Source organism: Ochotona curzoniae, unplaced genomic scaffold (assembly GCF_017591425.1).
Source record: "Ochotona curzoniae isolate NIBS_2020 unplaced genomic scaffold, NIBS_Ocur_1.0 contig_43, whole genome shotgun sequence".
Taxonomy (NCBI): domain Eukaryota; kingdom Metazoa; phylum Chordata; class Mammalia; order Lagomorpha; family Ochotonidae; genus Ochotona; species Ochotona curzoniae.
Window position 1 is genome coordinate 24,239,402 of NW_024466218.1, and position 23,916 is coordinate 24,263,317.

The 23,916-nt window shown below is 44.4% G+C and overlaps 1 protein-coding gene across 1 annotated transcript; it reads left to right on the plus strand.

Moving 5' to 3' along the window:
• Positions 1 to 539: 539 nt before the first annotated feature.
• POLI (DNA polymerase iota) lies at positions 540 to 22,770 on the plus strand. Its single transcript, XM_040985017.1, has 10 exons — positions 540 to 894; positions 2,097 to 2,219; positions 4,835 to 4,999; positions 8,597 to 8,749; positions 10,637 to 10,873; positions 13,085 to 13,263; positions 14,134 to 14,225; positions 16,460 to 16,590; positions 19,899 to 20,101; positions 21,765 to 22,770. The coding sequence occupies exons 1-10, from the start codon at positions 801 to 803 to the stop codon at positions 22,560 to 22,562; spliced, it is 2,175 nt and encodes a 724-aa protein (XP_040840951.1). The 5' UTR covers positions 540 to 800; the 3' UTR covers positions 22,563 to 22,770.
• The last annotated feature ends 1,146 nt before the right edge of the window (positions 22,771 to 23,916 follow it).

The following is a 23,916-nucleotide window of genomic DNA, read 5'->3' on the forward strand; positions in this document are numbered from 1 at the left end:
AAAGCTGTATGTCAGTTTCTTATCTGTCTTCAGTTAGTCTTAAAACACTCGAGAACTTTGTGTGTGTGTAGTGGCGCAGCTAAGTCCCCCGAGAGTTCATTGAAGTCACACAGTTAGCAAGAGGGAGAGTCTAGAAGTTCGTGTAATCGGGTCCAGGAGCCGATGCTCAGCCTCTCAGTGAAGACACGCAACATCCCACTGTGGAGTACAGGGGCTCGATTCCAGTGGTCCTGACCTCAGCTTCCTGCTAAGCAGACGGAGGCAGGCGGCAGGTGGTTGGGTCGCTGCCACCCACGTGGGAGATTTGGATGGAATTCCTGGTTTCTGTTTTGGTTGGTCTAGCTCACTCCCAAATCGTGGGAATTTGGAGAAGGAAGACACCGATGGGCGCCATCTCTGTCAAAACAAAACTGGATCCGATCTGTCACATTTACAAATAACAAACAAAACCCCACACACCTTAATAACGTATTTGCAATCACTCTTTTCCGGGCCACCCTATGTCTACCTTAACACACCCCCCTTCTCGCACCAGAAACTGTTCCGGTGCAAGAAGGAGCAATTACAATTAACAGCTGCTCAGAACGCAGCAAAGATAAAACGTTACAATTCGTGGTGTGGAACTGGCTGCAAAACCCCCAAGATAAACCAGGAGCCGGCAGGGATTTGGACTCCTCCCTTCCGACAGAGCTCCGGCCAGCCTTGCCCGCGCGTCACTCCGGGGAACAGGCTGGTCGGCCGGCTGGGCCGCGGCTCCCCGCCCCGGAGTCCGGGCGGAAGCGACGGAGGGCGGCCGCGGCATGGAGCAGCCGGGGGAGGAAGGCTGCAGAGACGAGGATGAGGAAGGGGGCGAGGACGAGGCTTGGGCCGCGGGGTCGGCGGGCGGCTCGCAGGGTGCGCGGGGGTGCTTCTGGAGAGGGTCGGGGAGAAGGGGAGGCGAGGGCGCGGGGTGCTTCTGGAGAGGGTCGGGGAGAAGGGGAGGCGAGGGCGCCAGCTTCTGCCTGGGCTCCTTCCGTCTCCCTGGCCTGGCCCTGCGAGGCTGGGGTGGGGGTAGGGAGTTTATCTGTCACGTGGGAGGCAGAGAAGGGGGCGTCCGGAGGGGTACGGCTTCTCCGAGTGGGAGCACGGCGGGTGGTGTCGGCCCGACCCCGCGCGCGCGTGGAGGCGCAGGCGTCCCTTGCACTCCTCGCTGCTCCTCCTCGGTGGGCGGCGAGGCGGAGCCGGTCCCTGCCTGACTCCAGGGCCAGCTGTCCTGGGGCGGGAGGCAAAAGCAAGAAAAGCAAAACAAACAAACAAACAAAAAAGAAGCTATTTTTGGAGAGAAAGCAAGCGAGTCCTCTTAGTATCTTGGCGCATTTGCCAAAGCTAAGAAATCAACGTTGGTTTAATATTGCCAGGTGAACTGAAGTGCGTTGGGAAGTTAGCAGTGTCCTTCTCTGGTGCTCTTGGTCTATTCCAGCATCCAGGCTGGGGTCCCACCGCTGCAGTGAGCATGCCTGATTTTAACCTGGTTGAAGAGCTCTCATTGCCTCTGCCTCCTGCCGCCCCAAAAACCTTTCTTAAAGCCCACGGAATGTTGTGTCTCAATTTAACAAGGGCTGTTTAGTAGTCTGTTGTGGCCTATATACTGTTCCAGGTGCCAGGGAAAGCATTAAACCGGGAATCTGGCTCTCACGTGGGAACACACAGATGGTCCTTTGATATTTCATGTCTCATTATTTTTTGCAAATGTAAGGACATGTTAAAACCGACATTTTAACTTTTCTGCCCTGTTTTTCTCTTAATATGAACTTCCAAGTGATCCTGTTAGCACTTACATCAAATGTTATTGATCAGGACACTTTAAGACACTTTCGGTCAAGTTTTTTTCTAGTCTGAGAAAGAATAACACGCACAAGGAAATGCGAATGAAGAAAACAATATTGAAGACCCTGCAGTTGATGGGGTTTAATGTGTTCGATGTTTTGATCAGGTCAGGAGAAATGAAAATCGCTGTTCAGTTTTCTTTCTCAGCGTGGCTTAGGAAGCTTCAGTGGCTGTTAGAGGATTAGCAGTGTGAATGTGCGTTTATGTGTTTTTTTGCATCCGTGCTGCAGCTCCTGGTCAAGTGGTACCTGCTGGAAGCTCTTGGTTTAGAGTTGTAGCTCACATCGACCTGGACTGTTTCTATGCACAGGTAGAAATGATTTCACATCCTGAATTAAAGGACAAACCTCTAGGTAATTATGGACATTGATATGGTATTTTTGTTGTATGCTAACAGCATTTGGTACTCGTGCTGTTTATTCTGAGGTGTGGGCCGTGGTAAGGTCGTTCTGGAGGTGTTTTTAAAGTGCTCTGTGGACAGTCATTTTCACTATGAAGTGTGAACTTGATGTCATTGCAAGCGTGGGCCAGCAGTGACCAGTTAAAGCCAAACTGAAGAAACGAATTAAAAAGTGTAAGAAAGCTTTAGTCTTTTCTTGAGGTCAGTGGCTTTTTCTCAGTGTGTGCCATTTTGCAAGTCTGTGTCTCAAAAACAAGTAGTTCTTGTCATTTTATGTTTCGAAACGAACTTCAAATACTACAACAGCAGGCTTTCCATGAAAAGCATAAACATCGTTTTAAATACAAGAAATCTTCAAAGATTCACTTACTGATACACTGGGTTGTTTTAACATTCTTACGATTTATGTCATACATTAAGAACTATTTTTAAAAGGATTTAGTCTTTGAATGTAAGGCTGGAGAGCTATCTTGGGCCCTTGCTGCTCGCCTCTTGTACTGGCTTTGTTTAATCCAAATTGAACCTAGTTGATTTACTAAACAAAGGGCTAACAATATTTTTGCATACCTGAATGAGGCTAGGATTTCTAGGGGTTTGAAGGATTTGGGATCAGAGTTTTGATAAGTAGCATTGTGAATGATTGTCTGGCAAAAGAAGTTGTGGGCGCCAGAAGTTTCTTTAAGAAAAATAGTATTTCGGGCCCGGCGCGGTGGCGCAAGTGGTTAAAGGTCCTCGCCTTGCACGCCCGGGATCCCATATGGGCGCCGGTTCTAATCCCGGCAGCCCCGCTTCCCTTCCAGCTCCCTGCCTGTGGCCTGGGAAAGCAGTCAAGGACGGCCCAAAGCTTTGGGAACCTGCACCCGTGTGGGAGACCCAGAGGAGGCTCCTGGCTTTGGATCGGCATAGTATCGGCCCGTTGTGCTCATTTGGGGAGTGAATCATTGGACGGAAGATCTTCCTCTCTGTCTCTCCTCTCTGTATATCCGCCTTTCCAATAAAAAAAATAATAAAAATAAATCTTTAAAAAAAAATAGTATTTCATTGTTGGCCAATCCATGACCATCTCAGAATGGTGGTGTGCACGGGGGCGTGTCCGTATGACGCAATTCTGCATTGAAGGTTCCTTTTTTAGTTGAGGAATGATGAATCTTAAGTTCTTATTTCTGACATAGTGGTTACATTTTGAGCATCAGTCATGTAGCTTTGCCTTGTTTGTAATATCAAAATTTTAGAAACAGATGTTTAACCTGAAGGGGAATAATGCAACTTCTGTTTCCTTCCTCATTACTGCATTTTACACTTTTTTGATTGATTGATTTAAAAGGGTGAGTTACATAGACAGGAAGAGAAGAAAGAAGAGGAGAAGGAGAGAGAAATCTTCCATTAGCTGGTTTACTCAAATGGCTGCAGTAGAGAGCTAGGCCAGGGCTGAGCCAGGCTGAAGCCAGGAGCCAGGAGCTTCTTCCAGGTCTCCTACATGCATGCAGGGACCCACACCCTTGGGCCATCTTCTGTTGCTCTCCCAGGCCTGTTAGTGGAGAGCCGGATCAGAGGTGGAACAGGCAGAACTCAAACCAGTGTCCCCAATGGATGCCACAATGCCGGGGCTCAGCGTGCATAGTTTAGATGAATACTAGTATAAGTAGCAGTGAGTCAGGAATGTCTGTTTCTCCCACGTGGATGAAGGGGCCGAAGGGCTTGGGCCCATCTCCTGTGGTCTCCCTGGCCCTAAGCAGGGAGCTGGTTCATGACCCAGCACCCACATGGGATGCTGGCACTTACAGGTGGAGGATTAGTCTGTTTAGCCATTGTGGCAGCTTGGGAATAGAATTTTTGCATGGTATGTAGACAAATGGTTGTAATTTAATCATTTCATTAGGGAAGTTATAATAAGTCATAGCTATCTTCTGCAGATTATGGTAAAGTACAATCATGATAAGGGTATTTGTTGCAGGGAGAGCCCTAAATAATGCAACAGCACACAGAACGTGGCGTTTCCAAAGACTGCTCAGAAGAGAAGTGAGTTTATCTAGAAGCAATTGTACTCAGTTCTTTTTTCTGTGTGTGAAATGTATGCAGGAGTCACACATAGTGCTAATTTTTGTTACATTTAAAAAAAATAAGGATTTGATTTATTTTTTTCCATAAATATTTTGTAGACTAATCATTTGTGGTATTGTTATGTGTGAGAAGTATATAGACTAATTTTGTGTTTAAATAATTGATCCTTCTTCTAACATAGAATTTTTACTACTGTTGCTCAGTGTTTAGATATTTGATTATAACTCCCTTCTTCCACGAGCAGGCAGAACAATGAATGATTAAAAGTGATATATGCAAACACGATATATAAAAGTATCACACATTGCATGTGGCGAAGATTGCTTGAAAATGTTTCTGCTTTGTAGATTTTTTTCATGAATGGAAGCTATCGTTTAACTGAGAGGTTTTTATTTTCAAAATGCCGCATTTTAATTTATACAACCATAACATGAAATCAGTAAATTGCATTTTCAAAAAGTTTCTTCAATTCTGTTTGATTTCCTCATAACACATTTATTTTGATAGGAGTGCAGCAGAAGAGTCTGGTGGTTACCTGCAACTACGAAGCCAGAAGGCTTGGGGTGAAGAAGCTCATGAGCATCAAGGCGGCGAAGGAGAAGTGCCCCCAGCTGGTGTTAGTGAACGGCGAAGACTTGACCCGTTACAGAGAAACGTCGTACAAGGTTACAGGTGGAGATTATGGGGTCCATGTTTCATATTGGTATTTTACAGGATGGCATTTATAGTGATATTGTAAGTAATCCGTAGAGGATGTGCCTGTGTTATATGCAAATAGGACGTTTGCTAAGGAACTTGAGTGCCCACGTAGTTTGGTATTTGTGTGTGGGATCCTTGCTCAATCTCCTGCAGATGCTCTGTGACAATGCTAGCCATTTTTAAGCATCAATGTTGTATTATCTTTTTTTTATTGTTAAAATATTTCTTTTAGCATAGGAGGTTTTAGATGAAAGGATTAAATATCTGTAGCATACAGAGGGAAAGAAATCCAAATCCAGTGAAAATAAGGGTTTAAATGCACGATTCGCAAGAAAATTGTTCTCTCACTCCCTCCCCCTCCAGGCTTTTGCTTTTCAAATAAATAAATAAATAAATATTTTTAACAAAGGGTACATAAGTAAAGACTTCTATATGATGGTTATTATAGAGCTGTAAAAATCATTTATTTGCCTGCCATGTGACTGTGGAGTGTGCTTTGTTGAGTGAATTGAAGATGCAGAGGAAGAGGTGTCACAGTGGCCAGAATGCCTTTTCTGTTTATGTGCCTGTATATTAGGGGTGGTGAACCTGTTTTTTCTGCTATTTGGGTGTTTTGGGTACTATAATATTATTCGTGGCCCATAATTTATCAGATTAAGAATTAGCCTGCTTTGATTTATTGAATGTTCACTCCCACCTGCGGTTGTCTTGGTGGGGTCAGACCAAATGATAAGACCCGTGGGATAAGCATCCCAACCCCTGCCCATGAGCAGAGACAGGAGCTGATACGTGCTGGATGTTTAACATCGGGTAGCTTTTCAGAGGGAATCACGCAGTGTTGAAATGGGCGGAGAGGGGACAAAGATAAGTAGAAAGACTGTATTCCTAGAATATGATTTTTTTAAGGACTTATGTATTTATTTGAAAGACGGACAGAGGGAGATCTCTTCCATCTTGCGGTTCATTCACTGGATGCTCGGAGCAGCCAGGGATTGAGCGGAAGCCAGGACACAAGAGCTTCTTCCCTGTTTCCCACGTGGATGGCAGGGTCCTAGTGATGTGTTGGGCCTTCTGCTGCTGCCTTCCCAGGCACACTGGCAGCCAGAGCCTGGCACTGCACGCGGCCTCTCCACCTGCCATGTCAGAGTGTGTGTGTCAAATGTTAAAACTTTAAATTTATAGACGTGTAAAACAAGAGCAGTTATATAATACATAGAGTTAAATATCTTGTTGTGCACGTGCTCAATATTCTTTATATGAATTTTTAAAAAAATTACTGATATTAGGAGAGCAGATTTTGTGTACTCCATAGACATGATTCTAAGAATATAAGGAGACTTCCTTCCCTTCTCTTTCTTTCCTTCCTTGTTTTTCCTTCTAATTTTTTGCAATCATATGCTTTCAGTTTACTTTGTAATCGCAGGCTGAATGTCGCTATACAATTTCTCTCGTGTCATATTTGTAGATTCTCCTCTTCCTTTGTACCGACTGTACAGATCTGTATTTGTGATTTAACAAGTCCTTTAGTGATTCAAATACTTTCTTTTAATGCCTGTTCCGCTTTAAAAAGTCTTACTACTTTTAAAGATTTTTTTTTTATTATTATTTGAAAGATTTGCGGTGAGAGAGAAAGGAGAGACAGAGATCTTCCATGCAATGGTTTATTCTCCAGATGGAGACAGTGGCCAGTGCTGGGACAGGCAGAAGCCAAGATCTCCCTTGTGCTGGCTGGGGCCCAAGTGTTTGCACCATCATCTGCCCTTTTCCAGCCAATTAGCTGAGAGCTGAGTGGGCCTCGAACCCAGGCACTCCCAAACGGGAAACAGGCTCTACACGGGCATGACCTTCACTGCTAGGCCAAATACTCCCGTAATTATTGATAGGGCCTTCTTTCACTTATTTGGATAATAAATATGCTTTCCCTAACTGAGTGGGATCGTTACTAGCTCTTAGAAATACGTTCTGCAGTAGATATTTTCATACTGAATTTTGGCCTGCTTTTAAGGAACTATCAGTAAATGAAGTTCCTTAAGTGGTTCATTACTGTATCAAACATCATTTGTATGTAGAATTGTGAAAACTGCTGTATGTGATACTTGAAGTTAGCCCACTGTAACTTGGGGTCCTAAGAAGCAGCTTACCCACTAGATTAAATGCTTCCCGTAGCATTTTCCTTTTCTTCCTTTCCCCTTTCTTTTCTTTTCTTCCCTTCCCTGCCCCTCCCCCAAGATTTACTTCATTTCTTTGGAAAGTAGAGAGAGAGGTGCATCGTCTGTTGGTTTGCGCCTCAGTGGCAGCAGTGGGCAGGGCTGAAGGCAGCAGCCTGGAGCTTAGCGGGTGCCCAGGGACTTGGACTGTCTCCCGCTGCTTTCCCAGGCCCAGTATCAGGATGCTGGTTTGGAAGTGGAGCAGTTGGGAGTCCAGTCAGCACTCTGATTTGGAATGCCAGCCTCTCACTTGGTGTCTGCTGTACCACACGCTAGCCCCCACCATCATCTCTTAATTCCGGTGCTGTGATCTCTGAAAACCTTTCATGTACAGGAATTGACCGTGTTTGGGCTTTTTCTTGGAGGGGTAGGTGGGATTTGTTTGACATCTTGTTTCAGGGGCAGGTGCTTCGCCCAGTGGTTCCGCTGCCACCTGGGATGCCTGCATCCCATCTCGGAGTTCCAGGGTTGATCCTGGCTCCTGTCCTGACTCCAGCTTCCTGCTGGGATGCATCCTGGTACATAGCAAGAAACGTTACAACTGCTTAATCACTCCCATCCACGTGGGGTACACGGCCTGTCCCTCCCATCCACGTGGGGGACACGGCCCGCCCCTCCCATCCACATGGGGGACACAGATCGAGTCCCCAGCTTCTGGCTTTGAGCCTGGCCCCGCTGTGGAGGACATTTTAGGTGTGAACTGGCACTCTTATTTTTGGTTTTTTTTCCCCCATATCCCTCAAATAAACACAATAGAAAAAGAGATGTGTAGCTTGCTTCTGTTGCCGCTAGGTGTAGAGCCAGACTCAGGACCTCAGGTGCGTGTGAGCTGTGGCCTGTCTCCTGTGTCTAAGGAATATGCTAACTGGTTAATCCTACTGTGCTGTCTTTTGCTTTCAAAACGGAGGGCTCTTCTGTTCGACTCAGTGCTGATTCAGGATGTTAAGTGTTGTTTTGCCTTGCTGTTTTAACACTTGTGGAAAATATAGCTGAGATCATTAAGTGTTTTTACTTTCTGAAGGAGACTGTAATTTATTCTTTGACATTGTTTCAAGATGATAATTAACCATAAGCAGAGATATTTAATGTATGGCAGAGAGCAAAAATTATAGAAGACAGGGCTAACTATATCACCATGAGTCATTGCCCTGGAATTGTGCTTTTCGACTTGTTTATTGTAAAATATTGTCTCTATACAAAATGTACAGGGAGAACAATCCCAATTAACCGAGGACTTTAAGAGATTGTGGAATTGTGACTATGTGGAACAACATGAGGACATTTGATGTGTTCTTCAAATATGAAATGATTAAACATATTGTGAGTTAAGTTACCTCTGTATTCCAATATTATATCAACTTAGAGTTGCTGGAAGAATTCAGTCCACTTGTTGAGAGACTTGGATTTGATGAAAACTTCGTGGATCTGACAGAAATGGTGGAGAAGAGATTCCAGCAGCTTCGAAGCGATGAGCTCTCGGCAGTCACCGTCTCAGGTCACGTGTACAACCAACAACGTGAGTTCTCATTCTACTTAGTAACTAAAAGGGTGTCCACTCTTTGATGTTTGAGCTTGTTGGGTCCTTTTGAAAGATTCCTGGGGCCGGTGTGATGGCTCAGTGGCTATATCCTCACCTTGCATTGCAATGGGATCCTTGCATAGGCGCTGGTTTGTGTCCCGGCTGCTCCCCTTCGCTTCCAGCTCCCTGCTTATGGCCTGGGGAGCCTGTGGAGGATGACTCAAAGCCTTGGGACCCTGCACCCATGTGGGAGACCCAGAAGAGGCTCCGGGCTCCTGGCTTCGGATCAGCTCAGCTCTGGTTGTTATGGTCATTTGGAGAGTGAACCAGTGGATGGAAGATCTTTATTTCTGTCTCTCCTTTTCGTAACTCTGCCTTTCCAGTAAAAATAAATTAACCTAAAAAAAAATCCTGATTTTGGTTGCAGTGCAGTCATCTCTAGTCTGTGATATGCCAGGTCTGTCCTAGTATATCTAAAAATTACATGTTGTTATCCCATACTAAATGTGCAAAAAGTGAGGTTTTTTTTGCCATGGAGCTTAGTACTCTGATAGTTTAAGTCTTTTTTCCATTTTAATTTTCAAACCTCCGTGGGTCATCCTTATCTTATGAATTGCCTGTTTTTTGGTTTGTTTGTGAGATTTATTATTTTCATTTGAAAGGCAGATTTTTTAGACAGCTTTGGTGTGCATCCTAAGTAGAAGATGAATGCCGACTCATTAACTCAGCCTTTTTCCACACAATATTTTATCTTAAAGTGAGTTTTCAAAACTACAGTATTATACAGCGAAGGTGACAGTATTATACAGAGAACACTCATTGTTTCCTGTCCTAGAGCCGAAGCACTTATTAGCGTTAGGACAAACCGGCTGTATGTCGCTCTTGCTGTCGACTGATGGATTGTGTGCTAAGGGATTTGGAAGTAAATGGCCAATCACACGGCACTTTGTCCATGGACTTTAGACATGAGTCTCCCGGGAGCGGGATAAGGAGGGGCCCAAGGAGGACAGATTTAGTGTAGTTCAGAGATAGAATTCCCAGCATGGAATGCCATTTCTTTCCTCCTCCTCCTGCCCTCGCTCCATCCCTCTTTCCTACCTTCCTTCTTCCCTGGCTTTCTTAAAGCATGTCTCAGAATTTAGTTTTAAAAGCTCGTGAAGCCAGAGTAGAAAGTTTAGAGTCAGTTCTGTAAAGCTATGGTGTTCCTTTCTTACTGTGCTTGCTAACAGATAAATGTGGTGAAAGTTTTTATCAGTGTCAGTAGCAATTTTTCCATGAAAGCAGTTTTCATAATTTGTCATACATTCGCGGCCAGGATCACGGAGCCCTGGCGTTCCCCTGGGGTATTTGTTTAGAGTAGTTCTATCGGGAGTGAAAGAGAACAGTCACATGGCGAGCAGGCGGGGAGGGGAGGTCAGCAGTAGGGGGAAGCGACAGGGCTTGAGTGTATACTGTGAAGCCTCATATCTTTAAAAAGATTCTTTTGTGGGCCCAGCACGGTGGCGCAAGTGGTTAAAGGTCCTTGCTTTGCACGCCCGGGATCCCATATGGGCGCCGGTTCTAATCCCGGCAGCCCCGCTTCCCTTCCAGCTCCCTGCCTGTGGCCTGGGAAAGCAGTCGAGGACGGCCCAAAGCTTTGGGACCCTGCACCCGCCTGGGAGACCTGGAAAAGGCTCCTGGGTTCGGATCTGCGCATTACCGGCCATTGCACTCACTTGGGGAGTGAATCATTGGACGGAAGACCTTCCTCTCTGTCTCTCCTCTCTGTATATCCGCCTTTCCAATAAAAAAATAATAAAAACAAATCTTTAAAAAGATTGTTTTGTGAAAAGGAAGATGAGCATTTCTGGATGTGCTGTTTAAAAAGCCTGTCTGTTTTTATAGCTGTAAACCGGCGGGATGCCCTGCACATCAGACTCGTTCTTGGGTCTCAGATTGCGGCCGAGATGCGGGGAGCCATGCTGGGGCAGCTGGGCCTCACTGGCTGTGCTGGAGTGGCTTCCAATAAGCTACTGGCCAAGTTAGTTTCTGGCGTCTTTAAGCCCAACCAACAAACCGTCTTACTACCTGAGAGTTGTCAAGATCTCATTCGTAGTTTGAGCCACATAAAGGAAATACCTGGTAAGACAAATGTATTTGAAAATTAATTTGGGTTTTACTGCATTTCTTTAAGAAAATATAGATGCGATGTAATTAATTCTTACACATGTGTACTTGTGTCTTTTGACCAAAATCAAAGCCACATGTTTTCTAAAGCAACTCTATTAGGAAATTTGGGAACTGTGTTTCTTTTTTCACCTAGTGTTGTGTAGTTAAAATTATTAAGATGCTTCAGAAAGTGTGTAGGAAAAGACAATTAGAAATTAGTTTTCTAAATTAAAAAAAATTTTTTTTAAACTTTCTGATTGACATGTAAGTAGCGTGCATTTTTAGGGAGTGAAAGCATGTATGTCAACACACGTGTAGACTGGTTGACAAAGCAGCCAGGGAACCATCACATTTCCTCCTTTGCATCATGTTGGCGTCCTCCTGGTTCCTTGTTGCAGCCCTTGATACACTAACACTGTGCTGGGGACCACGCTAGGACTTGTTTTTTCATCTGTGTTCGGGTATTTTTTCTAACCGCTTAAGGTAAGTTTATTATGGTACAATGATTTTTGAAATCTGTGAAATAGGAGCGGTCTTCAGAAAGTTTTTGGAAAATGTATATTGTCAAAGGACCTGCATGGTGCTACAGCAGGCTTGGTCCCTGCCTGTGATGCTGCCATTCCAAATGGGTGCCAGTGCAGGTCCTGGATGATCCATTTCTGATCCAGCTCTGTGACGATGTTCCTGGAAAGGCAGTGGAGCCTTCCCAGTGGAGCCTTCAGGACCCCTGCCACCCGTGTGCGTGGAGGCCCGGCTCGGCCCCAGCTGTTAGAGCCTTTGGGAAGTGAACCAGTGTTAATGGGTTTCACTTTCTCTTTCTCTCTCCCCACCCCACTGTGCTCTCCCCTTTCTCTGTAGCTCTGGATGTTAAATAAGTCATCTTTATTAAAAATGCACATTATGGGGACCAATGTTATATAATACTGGCTTCCTGTTTGAGTGCTGATTCAAATCCTGCCAACTCCACTTGCAGTAGGACTCCCTGCTCAGGACCTGGAAAAATAAGCAGAAGATGGCCAGAGTGTTTGGTCCCCTGCCACCGTGTGGGAGACCCAAACGATGCTCCTGGCTGCTGGCTTCAGCCTGACCTGCCTCTGGCCGGTGACAGTCATCTGGGTGAGTGAACCAGCAGATGGAAGATCTTTCTCTCTGTGTCTTCCTCCTTCTGTAATTCTGACTTTCAAAGTAAATAAATAAGTCTTTTAAAAAATGTACATAATGGAAACCTTTAATTGTAACTTTATTTTCTTTTGGATCCATGTGTTTTATTTGAAAGCTGGAGTTTCAGAGGGAGGGAGGAATGAAGGTGGGGGAGGGCATCTTTGATCTGCTGGTTCACCCACCCAATGGCGACAGTGGCTGGAGCTGGGCCAAGCTGAAGCCCAGAATCTGGAACTCCATTCGGGTCTCCCATGTGGGTTCAGGGACCCCGAGCCCTTGGGCCACCTGCTGCGGCTTTCCCAGGTGCATCATGGGGTGAGCTGCGGTGGAAGTGGAGCAGCTGAGCTTGAACTGGACCTTGAACTGGAGCTGTGGGGTCTACCAGTGCTGCAGGCAGTGACAGCCTGCTTTCATCAGCAGTGGCGCATGGCTCCATTTCCGTTTTCATTTTCAATGACCTATTCAGGTCGTGGGGCAGGTGTGGATCTTTGAAGAGCTAGTGTCTTACTCTTATAGACTATCAATATGGGTATGTTAATCTTCATTTCTGTAGCATTGCTGGAGAATGAGATGCAGTAAAATTCTGTGAAAGTGAATTTCTTTTCTTTTTTTCTCACATTATTTATTTGAAAGACAGAGGGAGAGAGGGAAGGAAAGAGAATGTTTAGTCTATTGGATTACTTCTCACATGTTCTCAGCGGCCAGAACTGGGCCAGTCCAAAGCCAGGAGCCAGGAACTTCCTCTGAGACTCCCATGTGGTTGGCAGGACCCCAAGTACCTAGACCTGTTGGGTCCTATTGGGTCTATTGGCTGTCTCTGTACTTGTTACACTGTATTACATTGAGGATTTCAGAGCCAGGCACAGAACTCTGAGGCCCTGAGTGGAAGAGCAGCGTAGGGTACAGCAGGATTGGATCCTGGCAAATAATAACTACAAAACTTAGCGACATAGCTGATACAGTTCCTTGGCTTCATTTTAAGGAGAAAAGCTACTTGTAACACTGGGCATTTTGTTTGTTTAGGTATTGGCTACAAAACTGCCAAACGTCTTGAAGCACTGGGTATCAGTAGTGTACCTGACCTTCAAACCTTTCCATGTGAGGTATTGGAAAAGGAGCTGGGGCTCTCCGTTGCCCAGAAGATCCAGAAGCTCAGTTTTGGGGAGGACGACAGTCCCGTGGTACCCTCGGGGCCCCCACAGGTCAGGGATGATGTTAACGTTCGTGTGTCTGATGGAACTGTCGTGCCGTTTGAGATCAAGATATCTAAGTGTAGGTAGCACCACATTCTTACTGTTTAATCTTCCCTACAAGGTTAGTACAGGATTCCTATGAAAACCCTGGCTTAGATTAATAAACATTTTTCATTGAAATATTAAGTGCTAATATTTCACAACTCTAGTTAATTACTTGGAATACGACTCGTACTGTTTGTGGGATAACCCAAAGATTCAGCAAGTGGGGGAAGATGCAATAACAGTTAACACTGACTGACGTCCTTCCCATGCGTCCCAGCTTCACTAAGGGCTCATTTGTATGTGTGTGTATATAGATGTATATATGTGCATATACATATTTATGATTATGATGTTATATATATGTAAAATAGCTTGTTTAATCTGCACAGCAAGCGTTCAGGTTGGTAGTACCATTATTTGTTCATTCCATCCTTCCCACCTGCTTTCCTTCTCTTCTTATTTCAAGAAGATACTATACTTTGGAAAAGTTTAATATATCCAAGGATAACTCAGATCGGAGTGCTGGCAGATGGAGACCCTTGCTGCCATCATGCAATGCCGTTTGTAATGGATGGTAGAGCTTTGTAACCTTCCAGTGAAGGACACTGACTTGCAGCTAGAAACAGTGAACGTCAGCATGAACCCGATGCCTCAAAGCAGGCACAAGAAATAGCAATACATCGGGTATTTCTTTGTCTTTCCTACTGACAGCTGGGTGATGTATGTGGAGGGCAGCCATGCTTGCCACTATGCCACCAACGCCTGTGCTGCATGTGTTTGTCTTCATATGATTCCTTATTTCTCAATGAATCCTCGTTTTTGCTTCTTTGATAGTCCTTTAGTGAAGAAGATTCATTTAAAAAATGTTCCTCTGAAGCGGAAGTGAAACAAAAGATTGAAGAACTACTTGCTAGTCTTTTGAACAGGTGACTGTTGATCCATGTTTCTAAGTATTTAATGAACTTGATGTTTAATCCTGGGACTTACAGGTTAACTGGAAACTAGACCATGTAAAGATACATCATCTGACAGTGGATTTTGGTGCTTAAAAACTATTTCAAAGGCAGTAATAGGTCCTCTTACCTGCGTGGAAGCCTTCCACTGCCGTGGTTCTTGATTCTGGTAACTGGCTAAGTCATGGATCTCAAGTTGTAGTTTCCTAAGAGGTTTATGGCTGTCTCTTACAGTCCTGCGCTTCTTCTAGTTCTTAGGTGAGAAGAAGATTTTCGTTTTCTTTGCTGTTGTAGTTACAAAGCCTTTGCCCTCAACCTAACCATTACTTGCTTTTCACTAAATGGGGAAAAATGCAAAGAGGGTTTCTTTTGTCACAGTTCTAAAACCCCTTTATATGACCTTTGCCTCAGATAACAGCAGAGGAATCAGAATCATGGGGCTTAGTGTGAGTGACTTGGGTGTGTCCAGGGTTTCTGATCTCAGTACCTGGCGAGTCAGCTGGGAGCGGCAAGGTGAAATAGTGTAAATTAGACTAAATGAGAAGTTTGGTTTTCTGCTGCTGCGTAGCAGTCATCAGGACTGTTTCTCGGTACCCCGGGAGCAGGGGATCCTCTCTCTGTTGTTAAAGGTCTGACAGCCCGGAGTGGGTGGGCTTCTGTAGGGGCTCCAGGGGTTATCTGTCTAGGGAATGTGGTTTTCCAATGACTGAATCCCAGAAAACTGGTGCCGTGAAATTGGCTGCAACGTTCTGCAGCACGGCTCTCGTGTTTTGAGCAGGGTGTGTGTATGCATGTGTGATGTTTTTCTTTCTGGAGCAACGGTGAAATACTGTAGAAAGCAAAGAAATGCAGAGCCATATAAGCATCAGTTTAAGGTTGCTTAGGATGTAACGTTTCTTCTAATGTTTCTAATTAACATTACTTTCAGAACAAGCTCAGCTACAAGATACTTTAACAGCATATGTACAGGAGCCACTTTTTGTTAACCCAGTGAAGCAGCCAACAGGAAGTTAAAAAATAACAGTAATTGTACTAATTCAAAATCTTCAATTTTGGTGTTTAATAATATACAATGTTTTCATTTTATATTTGGTTTTTCAGGCTTCACCATGCATACATAAAAGAAAATGTTATTTTTTAATTACTTTTGTTTTTCCAGTTAATTAGATCTTCTCCTGTTTAGGTAGATTTTGCATATCATTAACAATTATTTCAGCACCAAACCCAAGAGCATTTAGATGGGCCTCTAAATATACAAACATAAGTATCTCATGTTCCTGTAGTTTCATCTCTTTCGGGCTATTACCCTTAACACTTTGAATCGTAAGGGTAGTCTAGCTGTCTGGGATCTATTTGCGGAGTGCTCTTGAACACAAGTAATATAATTTCATAAAAACATGAAAAGATTTTGTAAATTCTCTGTTCAAGAGACAAAGGGACAAAGAGGCAAGAAATGCCCACTGGTTTGTTTTCTCCCTAAATGGACCAGCTGGGGCAGAAGCGCTTGGGCCTCATTCCAGGAAGGTAGCAGACAGCCAGAGCGTGCGCCATCACCTGTTGCCTCCCGGGGTGCGTGTTAGCAGGAACCTGGAAGTCGGAGCAGGGTCCGGACTCCCCCAGGCGTTCACTCCAGTGTGGGCAGTTGGGATCTGAACTGGCAGCATAACTGCAGTGCCACGTTGCCTGGCTCACACTTAGCTTTTTGTAATCTCATTTTTCAAAAAAGGTGAATAAAAAATTCATGTCTGACCTATTTGCTTCTGTCAGTGAGTGACTGTCTCTTGAAATATCTGTGGATTTTATTATGTTGCCTTTAGTTGTATTTTGGAGGTGGATTAGAGAACAGCTTGCTAGGGTTATGTTGCAGCCCCAGTCTGCGTTTGACAGCACTCAGTTCTGAGTGAGGCTTGAGAGTGTTGGTGGTACAGACTTTGTGGTGTTTGTTTTAGTATTCAGGCACCTTGGTGGCTTGGTGTTAAGTGTCCTTTATGTGCTTTCAAGGAGTCTTTACGAAGGTCGTGATCAATTGGGTTTGAAGAGCTATACATAGGCTCCAAGGTGGCTTTTTTTTTTAATTTGGTATCATAATTTATCTTTTGATTTTTCCTTGTAGTTGTTAAATCTGAGACTTTTAGAAAAATAAGGTGTCCTGCATTAAAACATCTGTAGGTAGTGTTTTTGTAATTCCTTCTTTCCACTTATTTCAGAGTAAGCCAGGACGGAAGGAAGCCGCAAACCGTAAGATTGAGCATCCGTCGGCACTCGTGCGAGAAGTACCCAGGTCGTGAGAGTCGGCAGTGCTCCGTCCCGTCTCACGTCGTGCAGAGCTTGGGGACGGGTATGGCCGTTTTCGTGAAATTTAACTCTGAATTTGAACTCTAAGGAAAGCGAACTCTGAGCTAATGATATGCTCCAAACGTGAAGGGTGCTCAGAGAAGTTAGCATGAAATATTTTTCTATTAGAAATTTTCACTGGAAAATTTTGTTGTTGTTATTAAATAACGCTAGAAGTAAAAAAATCAGTTAAGGCTGTTTTGCATGTTTTTAAAGAGAAGAAAACGGTCATAACGGTGTAGGATGAGGTGACTTACCGATATGCGCATAGATTGCTTTCTGGTTTGTTTTTTTTTTTTTTGCTGTTATGAAAAAGAGTCCAGTGAATAATTCATGTATGAGTCATTAGGGGGGCTTTTCGTTTTGTATTTCATTTGTATCACTTTTAGTACTTGTGTCTTTTAGGAATTTGTACATTTTATCCATGAAGGTGGCATGAAATTATTAATATTACTATTCATCTTTTTAATTTTTCTACAGTTTGTAGTGATGTTTCCACTTTCATCCTTAGTTTTGGTAATTTATGTCTTCTTTTTTAATTTGGCATTTAAGCTAAGATTTATCAGTTTTGTTATCTGTTCTAAGTTCTAATCTTTGATTACACTGATTTCTCAGTTTTCCCATTTGGGGCCTTTAAGAACTTCACAGAAAATGTATATTATGAATAATATTATGCAGCCTTGGCTCATAGTTGCTGGAAAGAAAAAACGACTCCCTGATCCCCAGATGGGCTGGGGCCGGTGGGCGGGCATGTGAAAGGAAGTGGGATGATGAGGTGTTGCTCATTGGCCGGGAAGTTCATGAGCAAGGGCATGTGTGCGGTGCCCGTGCTGGGAAGTTTCTGCCACTAGTCCTGTAGGGCACAGGGAAGCAGGGGCTGGTGGGGGGTTGTGCTGAACCAATCTGCATTCTGTTGCAAAAGTGCAAGGTGCAGGACGTGATCTGTTTCTGGGAAGGGCTGCAGAGAGCAATGCTCGGTGCTAGATGGGTCAAGGCTGCTGTGTGACCAGACGGAATGAGTTGGGCCACAGTTTGCAGTTCTGGGCTAAAACATAAGTCATTTTTGAAAACTTTTCAGTTTTTTAGAATTTTATTTGAACAACAGGTGTTGTGACACAGTTGGTTAAGCTGTAGCTTGGAACACCTGCTTCCCATATTGTGTTGGCTGGAGGCCAGTTGCTTCTTCCTTAGGATCCAGCTTCCTGTTAACGGGCCTGAGGAGCCAGGGATGATGGCCCAAATACTTGAGTTTCTGTTGTCCACTTGGCAGACCCAGTGGGATTCCTGGCTCCTTGTTTTGGCCTAGCCCCACGCTGTTGTTGGCCTGTAGGGAGTGAAACAGCAGGTAGGCGATCTCTCTCCCTCTCTCTTGCACCCCTACTCTTTCACTTTCATTATCACTCTGCCTTTCAAAGACATAAACAAATCCAAAAATTTTTGTGAGGCATCCAAGCAAATATCCTATCCACAGTTCGCACCTGCCATGTCCAGGGATGAGCCATGTGTTAACAGGAAGCCGGGTACCCGTTCCAGGTCTCCCATGTGGCTGGAGGGAACTTGGTAGGCACTGTATCTATCACGAGCTGCCTTGCAGGTGTACCCAGAAGGAAGCTGGGGTTAGGGCTCAAATCCAGGAACTCCGCTGTGGGATGGCAGTGTCACATCCAGTTGTCTTAAACACCAACAATGGTAGAATCAGCCTAAGTTAGACACTGGACTTGGGCCAGGGTTTCTGGTTGCCAAGAGAGTGGCTGATTTCATGTAGCAAAACAGTGCTGATGACAGCAAGAGACTGCACACCAGCCAGGAGCAAGTGAACGACAACACCTTGGGACGAGGAAGAGAGGTACTCCTCTTCCCGTATGTGCTGGTGTGTTGTGTTGCAAAGCTTACTTCATGTTCCCTGCAAAAATTATTCATAGAGTCCAGCTCATTACTGCAGAACAGATACTGAAAGGTACATTTGGAGCAGGAAGATAAAAAATCGCAAGTAGACTCAGCTGTGTGTCATGCTCTCCTTTCTGTGATGGTCTTGCGTCTTTTCCTTATCCGTCTTGGAAGGCAAGAAGCCAATTCCTTGAACCAGTCTTGTTGCCTTCCTGGATCTACACTGGTGGCCAGCTGGAGTCTGGGGCCAGATCCAAGGATAGAACCCTCTGAATCCAGCAGTACTTTGGATGTGGGATAAGAGAATTGAGATTGTGAGGCCAAACATTTTCTCCCTGACTTTTATCTTCTGCCTAGGCCTTCTCGTATCTCATTATACATGCAGCCGTTTCAGTTAGAAATGTGCAGTGTGCTTTTGGTCCTTCTGTCACTCCTCTGCACACAGGCAGTTTCCCACGTACCTAGGGTGGTAAGGGGAGCTCGTTAGACTCTCTGTGGTTCTTGCATTCGCAGATACCTTGGTTAAACTCCTTGCCCTTCCACGCACTGCGGCTGCAGCCTGGGGCTGGCAGAGCTGTGGGGTTTCCTCACTCATTTCCTACCCTGTTTGCTCATTTTGCTAGCAACAGTGCTGACTCTGAGCCTCTGCCCCCCGCCCCGTTCAGGTTGTCTCTCCTCGGGCCGTGTAACTGGCTTTTAAAGCCACCCTCCTAGAATGATTGGACCCAGCAGGAAAGCTGCTAGCTCCCACTGCCTCAAGTTCTAGCAGCATTTCAAAAATCAGTTTTTCTGACTTTGCCTTTGATTCATCTCCAGATTTCTGAAATGATTGTTGCTGCTAAGTTTTATAATAGTTTTGCAAGGGGAGGATTTTCCAACCATGTCATTTCACTGTAACCAGAAACCCTATATTTCACATCCTTTGGAAACCGACTCAGGGCATGGCATGGTAACCTAGTGGCTAAAGTCCTCGCCTTGCACACTCCAGGATCCCATATGGGCACTAGTTCCTGTCCCAACAGCCCTGCTTCCCATGCACTCCCTCTTGTGGCCTGGGAAAGCAGTTGAGGACAGCCCAAAGCCTTGGGACCCTGCACCCACTTGGGAGACCAGGAAGAGCCTCCCTGCTCTTAGACTCTGCTCAGCTCCGGCCATTGTGGCTACTTGGGGAGTGAATCAGTGGACGGAAGATCTTTCCTCCTCTTTGTATATCTGACTTTCCAATAAAAACAAATTAAAAAGAACACCGACTCACTTGCTCACTTGGCATTTAGTGTTAATATTGAGACGCTCTAGTTTAGTAAACACTGCCAGGGTACTCAGGCACGTATTTTGGATCTTAGTTTCTTAAACTCAGGAATAGAAAAAGCTCCTAAGATCGTTTGCAGTGTGTTTCTATATTGTCTTCTTAAACATCTTATTTAGGACACAGTGATGTCATGACCCCGATGGTTGACTTAGTTATGAAGCTTTTTCGAAATATGGTGAATGTGAAGCTGCCATTCCACCTTACACTCCTAAGTGTGTGCTTCTGCAATCTTAAGGAACTAAGTGCTTCAAAGAAAGGGCCTATGGATCATTATTTAATACCGTCATCAGCAGCTACACACGCTGGCAAGCGCAGTTTCGTAAGTATATTCTCACTGAGTCTGAATTGTGTTTAACTCATGCAGTTTAGACGTTGGGGGTGATATTGTTTTGATAATATGCATGTCTGTGGTATGAAGATACTGCAGAAAGTTTATAGAAAAATGGAACTTTAAAGTAGTTTTGTGCAAAAAGTTTTTGAAATCCATGCATTTTTATGTCATTGTAGGTGTTTTCTGTGAACTTTGGAAACCTGCTTGTGTGTATGGATTGCAATGTTTTGATACCAAAGTAAACTGTGTTGTTATTTCCTTTTCTACAAACTTTCCGAAGTCACTTCGCCTGTCTGATTATGGTTGCTGACCTTAAATATGTTGTGATGTGTTCGGGAACTATATCAGACTGGGAAGGAGAGTAAAATGCTGGGGACAGGCCCTGTCTTCAGAGGTAGCAGACTTTCTGGCAGCACACCGATCGATAGATACAGAGGTATCTTCAAAGATTAGAAACCGAACCTTGCTGCCTACCCAAGTATTCATACTGCTGAAAAATTAGTGGCTTAAGTCTTGGAATTTCCTAAGGCCTTGCCCCGCCCCCAGCCTTCTGGACGGAAGTGGAAGGGATGTTTTTCTCCACCTCTTCCTCTCTCTGAAATTTCAAGTAAAAATAAATATATCTGAAAAAAAATAAGTAGATAAATCTCTACTTAGTAAATTTGAACTGCTTTTAAAAATCTTAAAATTTTGTAATTCTAACTCAGATATTTAAATGCTTATTGTTAATAGTATACTTTTTTACATTTAATTCAAAATAGAAAATATAATATTATGGAAGTAGTAGATGAAGGCCCTCCTCTTTGTTTATATATATATTTTTTGGTATTCTCTCTCTATTTATAAAGACTTTTTAAAAGAAATTTGCTCTGTGTTTTAATGAATCTGAAGAATAGGAATTATAAACCCCGTGTTTAGTGTGGCGTTAAAGAACTAAACGTAAGTGAAAGTACCTTGCATATATCTAACATACCGTAGGTGCTAAATAACGGCTCTGTGTTGACTCTCTTGTACTCCTTCTAATTTCTGAAGTTATTATTTTATTGACGTCTGCTGAGTTGTATTTGAAAGTGTATACATTTTTTATGGAGCTTGAAAGGGCAAATTTAAGTGAAAAACTGTATTATACAAATTATAAATGAAGGTGTTTTACATTTTTGATTTTATGTAAGTGTAAATTAACCTTACATCTTATTCATGTCAGAGTTTTATCATCACGAAATCACTTTTGCTTTTATAAGATGTGACCTTTTGTGATAAGTAATTTTGTGAACACCAGTCATGGATGATCTATTCCTATATCTTAAAGGATATCTACTTCAATTGGTGTTTTTGAGGTCACTGTCATTCTGTTTGTACGATTGGAAGTGTGACTACAGGATTGTTGAGATCTCCGTGGGCTTCACGTTCCCTGACTCAGGGCTGTCTAGAGCGGAGAGCACCTGCCGGTGGAGTGACCGAGGTCCATTCGGCGGTGACCGCTTGTGGTTCATCGATCATCTCCAGTTGTTTGGAACTGATGCTTAAGGTTTGAAGTCATTGAGTAGGATAAAAACATGTTGTCAGGTAACAAGCTCCTGGCATGTTTCGGCAGTGATTCTGTCGGACAGATGTCAGACATCTAAATTATCCTGTTATCCCTGTGTTTTAGGAACCAAAAGACATTCATACGGAAGATTTTTCTAAAGATAAAAAAACGAAGTGGACTTTTCTACCAAGTGGAAGACTCGCAAGCGCAAGCACTGGGGAATGTCCCCTGGATTCTATAGACGTTCCCCAAGAGAAGGGTGCCAGTGCAGTGCCACGGAGTTCACTCCCTGCGGGTGTTGACCGAGAAGTCTTTAAGCAACTTCCCAGAGATATTCAAGATGAGATCCTTTCCGGAAAACCTACAGAGAATTTTCAAGGAAAGGAAAGCCTGAGATCATTACGTGCCTCTAGAGGAATCCTGTCTTACTTCTCTACAAAGCAAATGCAAGATGGGCCCTTGAAATCTACAGGCCGTTTACCCAGGAGCCAGGAAGCCTCCCTTTTGTCTGCTGGGGAAGCTGGGACGTCGGACGTCGGGAGCAAGGCTTCTGCCTCTTTGTCTAGCCGAAAAGATGCCCATCTCGATATTAGACTGAACCATGACCAGACGGGTCCAGGGTCTGAGAAATCCCAGGGGCTCCTCTTCTCAAACACAAACCCTGCTCTTTCTGTTTTTCCACCGGCTCCAGATTTGCCAAGTGAGCGAGCTGTCCCTCAAGATCACGCCACACATAGCCGCAGGCAGACGACCCCACCAGCCCCTCGGGATGAAGAGCTCACGGAGCACCGAGAGCCAGAGACTGCCGATCAGAACATCTGTTTTCCTTCAGATGTTGATCCGCAGGTGTTCTATGCGCTGCCTGAAGAGCTGCAAACGGAACTGCTGGCTGCGTGGAAGAGAACGAGGTCGGATCCCTAGATCGTACGGACATAAGCAAAGGGTGAAAAGCCGCAGAAACCTCATTGTTCCCGGGTTGGAAGTTGGTGAAGCTGTTCCAGATGAAACACTAATTTAAAATGTTTCAGGAAGTCAATTCCAACACAATGCATACAAGTATTCAAAACAAGAAATCGTGTAAAATGTTCCTATTGGTTCCGTTTTATATTGCTTTCAATAAAAAAGAAATCATGGGGCCCGGTGGCGTGGCCTAGCAGCTAAAGTCCTCGCCTCGAACGCCCGGGATCCCATATGGGCGCCGGTTCTAATCCCGGCACTCCACTTCCCATCCAGCTCCCTGCTTGTGGCCTGGGAAAGCAGTTGAGGATGGCCCAAAGCCTTGGGACCCTGCACCTGTGTAGGAGACCCGGAAGAGGTTCCTGGTTCCTGGCTTCGGATCGGCGCAGCATCGGCTGTTGTGCTCACTTGTGGAGTGAATCATCAGACGGAAGATCTTCCTCTCTGTCTCTCCTCCTCTCTGTATACCTGACTTTGTAATAAAAATAAATAAATCTTTAAAAAGAAAAAGAAATCATGGTCAGCTCTGGTATATTTTCCTTAATTTGGGGGGTGGGGAGAGATATGTATGCCTACATACAAGAACTAGACTCACTAAATCACGGCTGTGCTCTGGAGAAGCTCCTGGCTCCTGGCTTCGGATTGGCTCAGCTCCGTTCGCCCAGATTTTCACTGCCAACACACGACGGGTGGATATCGGTTTGTTCAGTGTAGCCTTAGGAGTAGTTTCTTCCCTGGTCGGACTCTGGAATGACATACCAGAAGGCACCTTTCAGACCTGAAACTTTCTTTTTTTACTTTTACAAATAATATTCTAACTACCTAATTATTTATATTAAATCCATTCCTTTCTGTTTACCTCAGCTGTGAACTATTCCTAGAATAATATGTAAATTGTATTCCATTACTTTAAAAACCATTTTCCATGCTGTATCTGTATTAGACCTGATTTATTATGTTTGTACTTAAGATTTTAGGGGCAGGTGCCATGGCATAGTAGGCTAAGCCTTTGCCTGTGGTGCCAGTATCCCAGATGGGAGTTGGTTCGAGTCGCCACTGCTTCACTTCCAATCCAGCTTCTGCTTATGGTCTGGGAAGGCAGCGGAAGGTGGTTCAAGTTCCTGGGCCCCTGCTTCCACGTGGGCGACCAGGAAGAAGCTTCTGCTTCTTGGCTTCGGCTCAGCCCAGCTCAGGCTGTTATGGCCGTTTGGGGAGTCAACCGATAGAGGGAAGATCTCTCTCTCTCCAGTTCTCTCTGTCTCTTTCTCTTCTCTGTGAAACTCTGCCTTTCAAATAATAAGTCTTTAAAAACATTTTA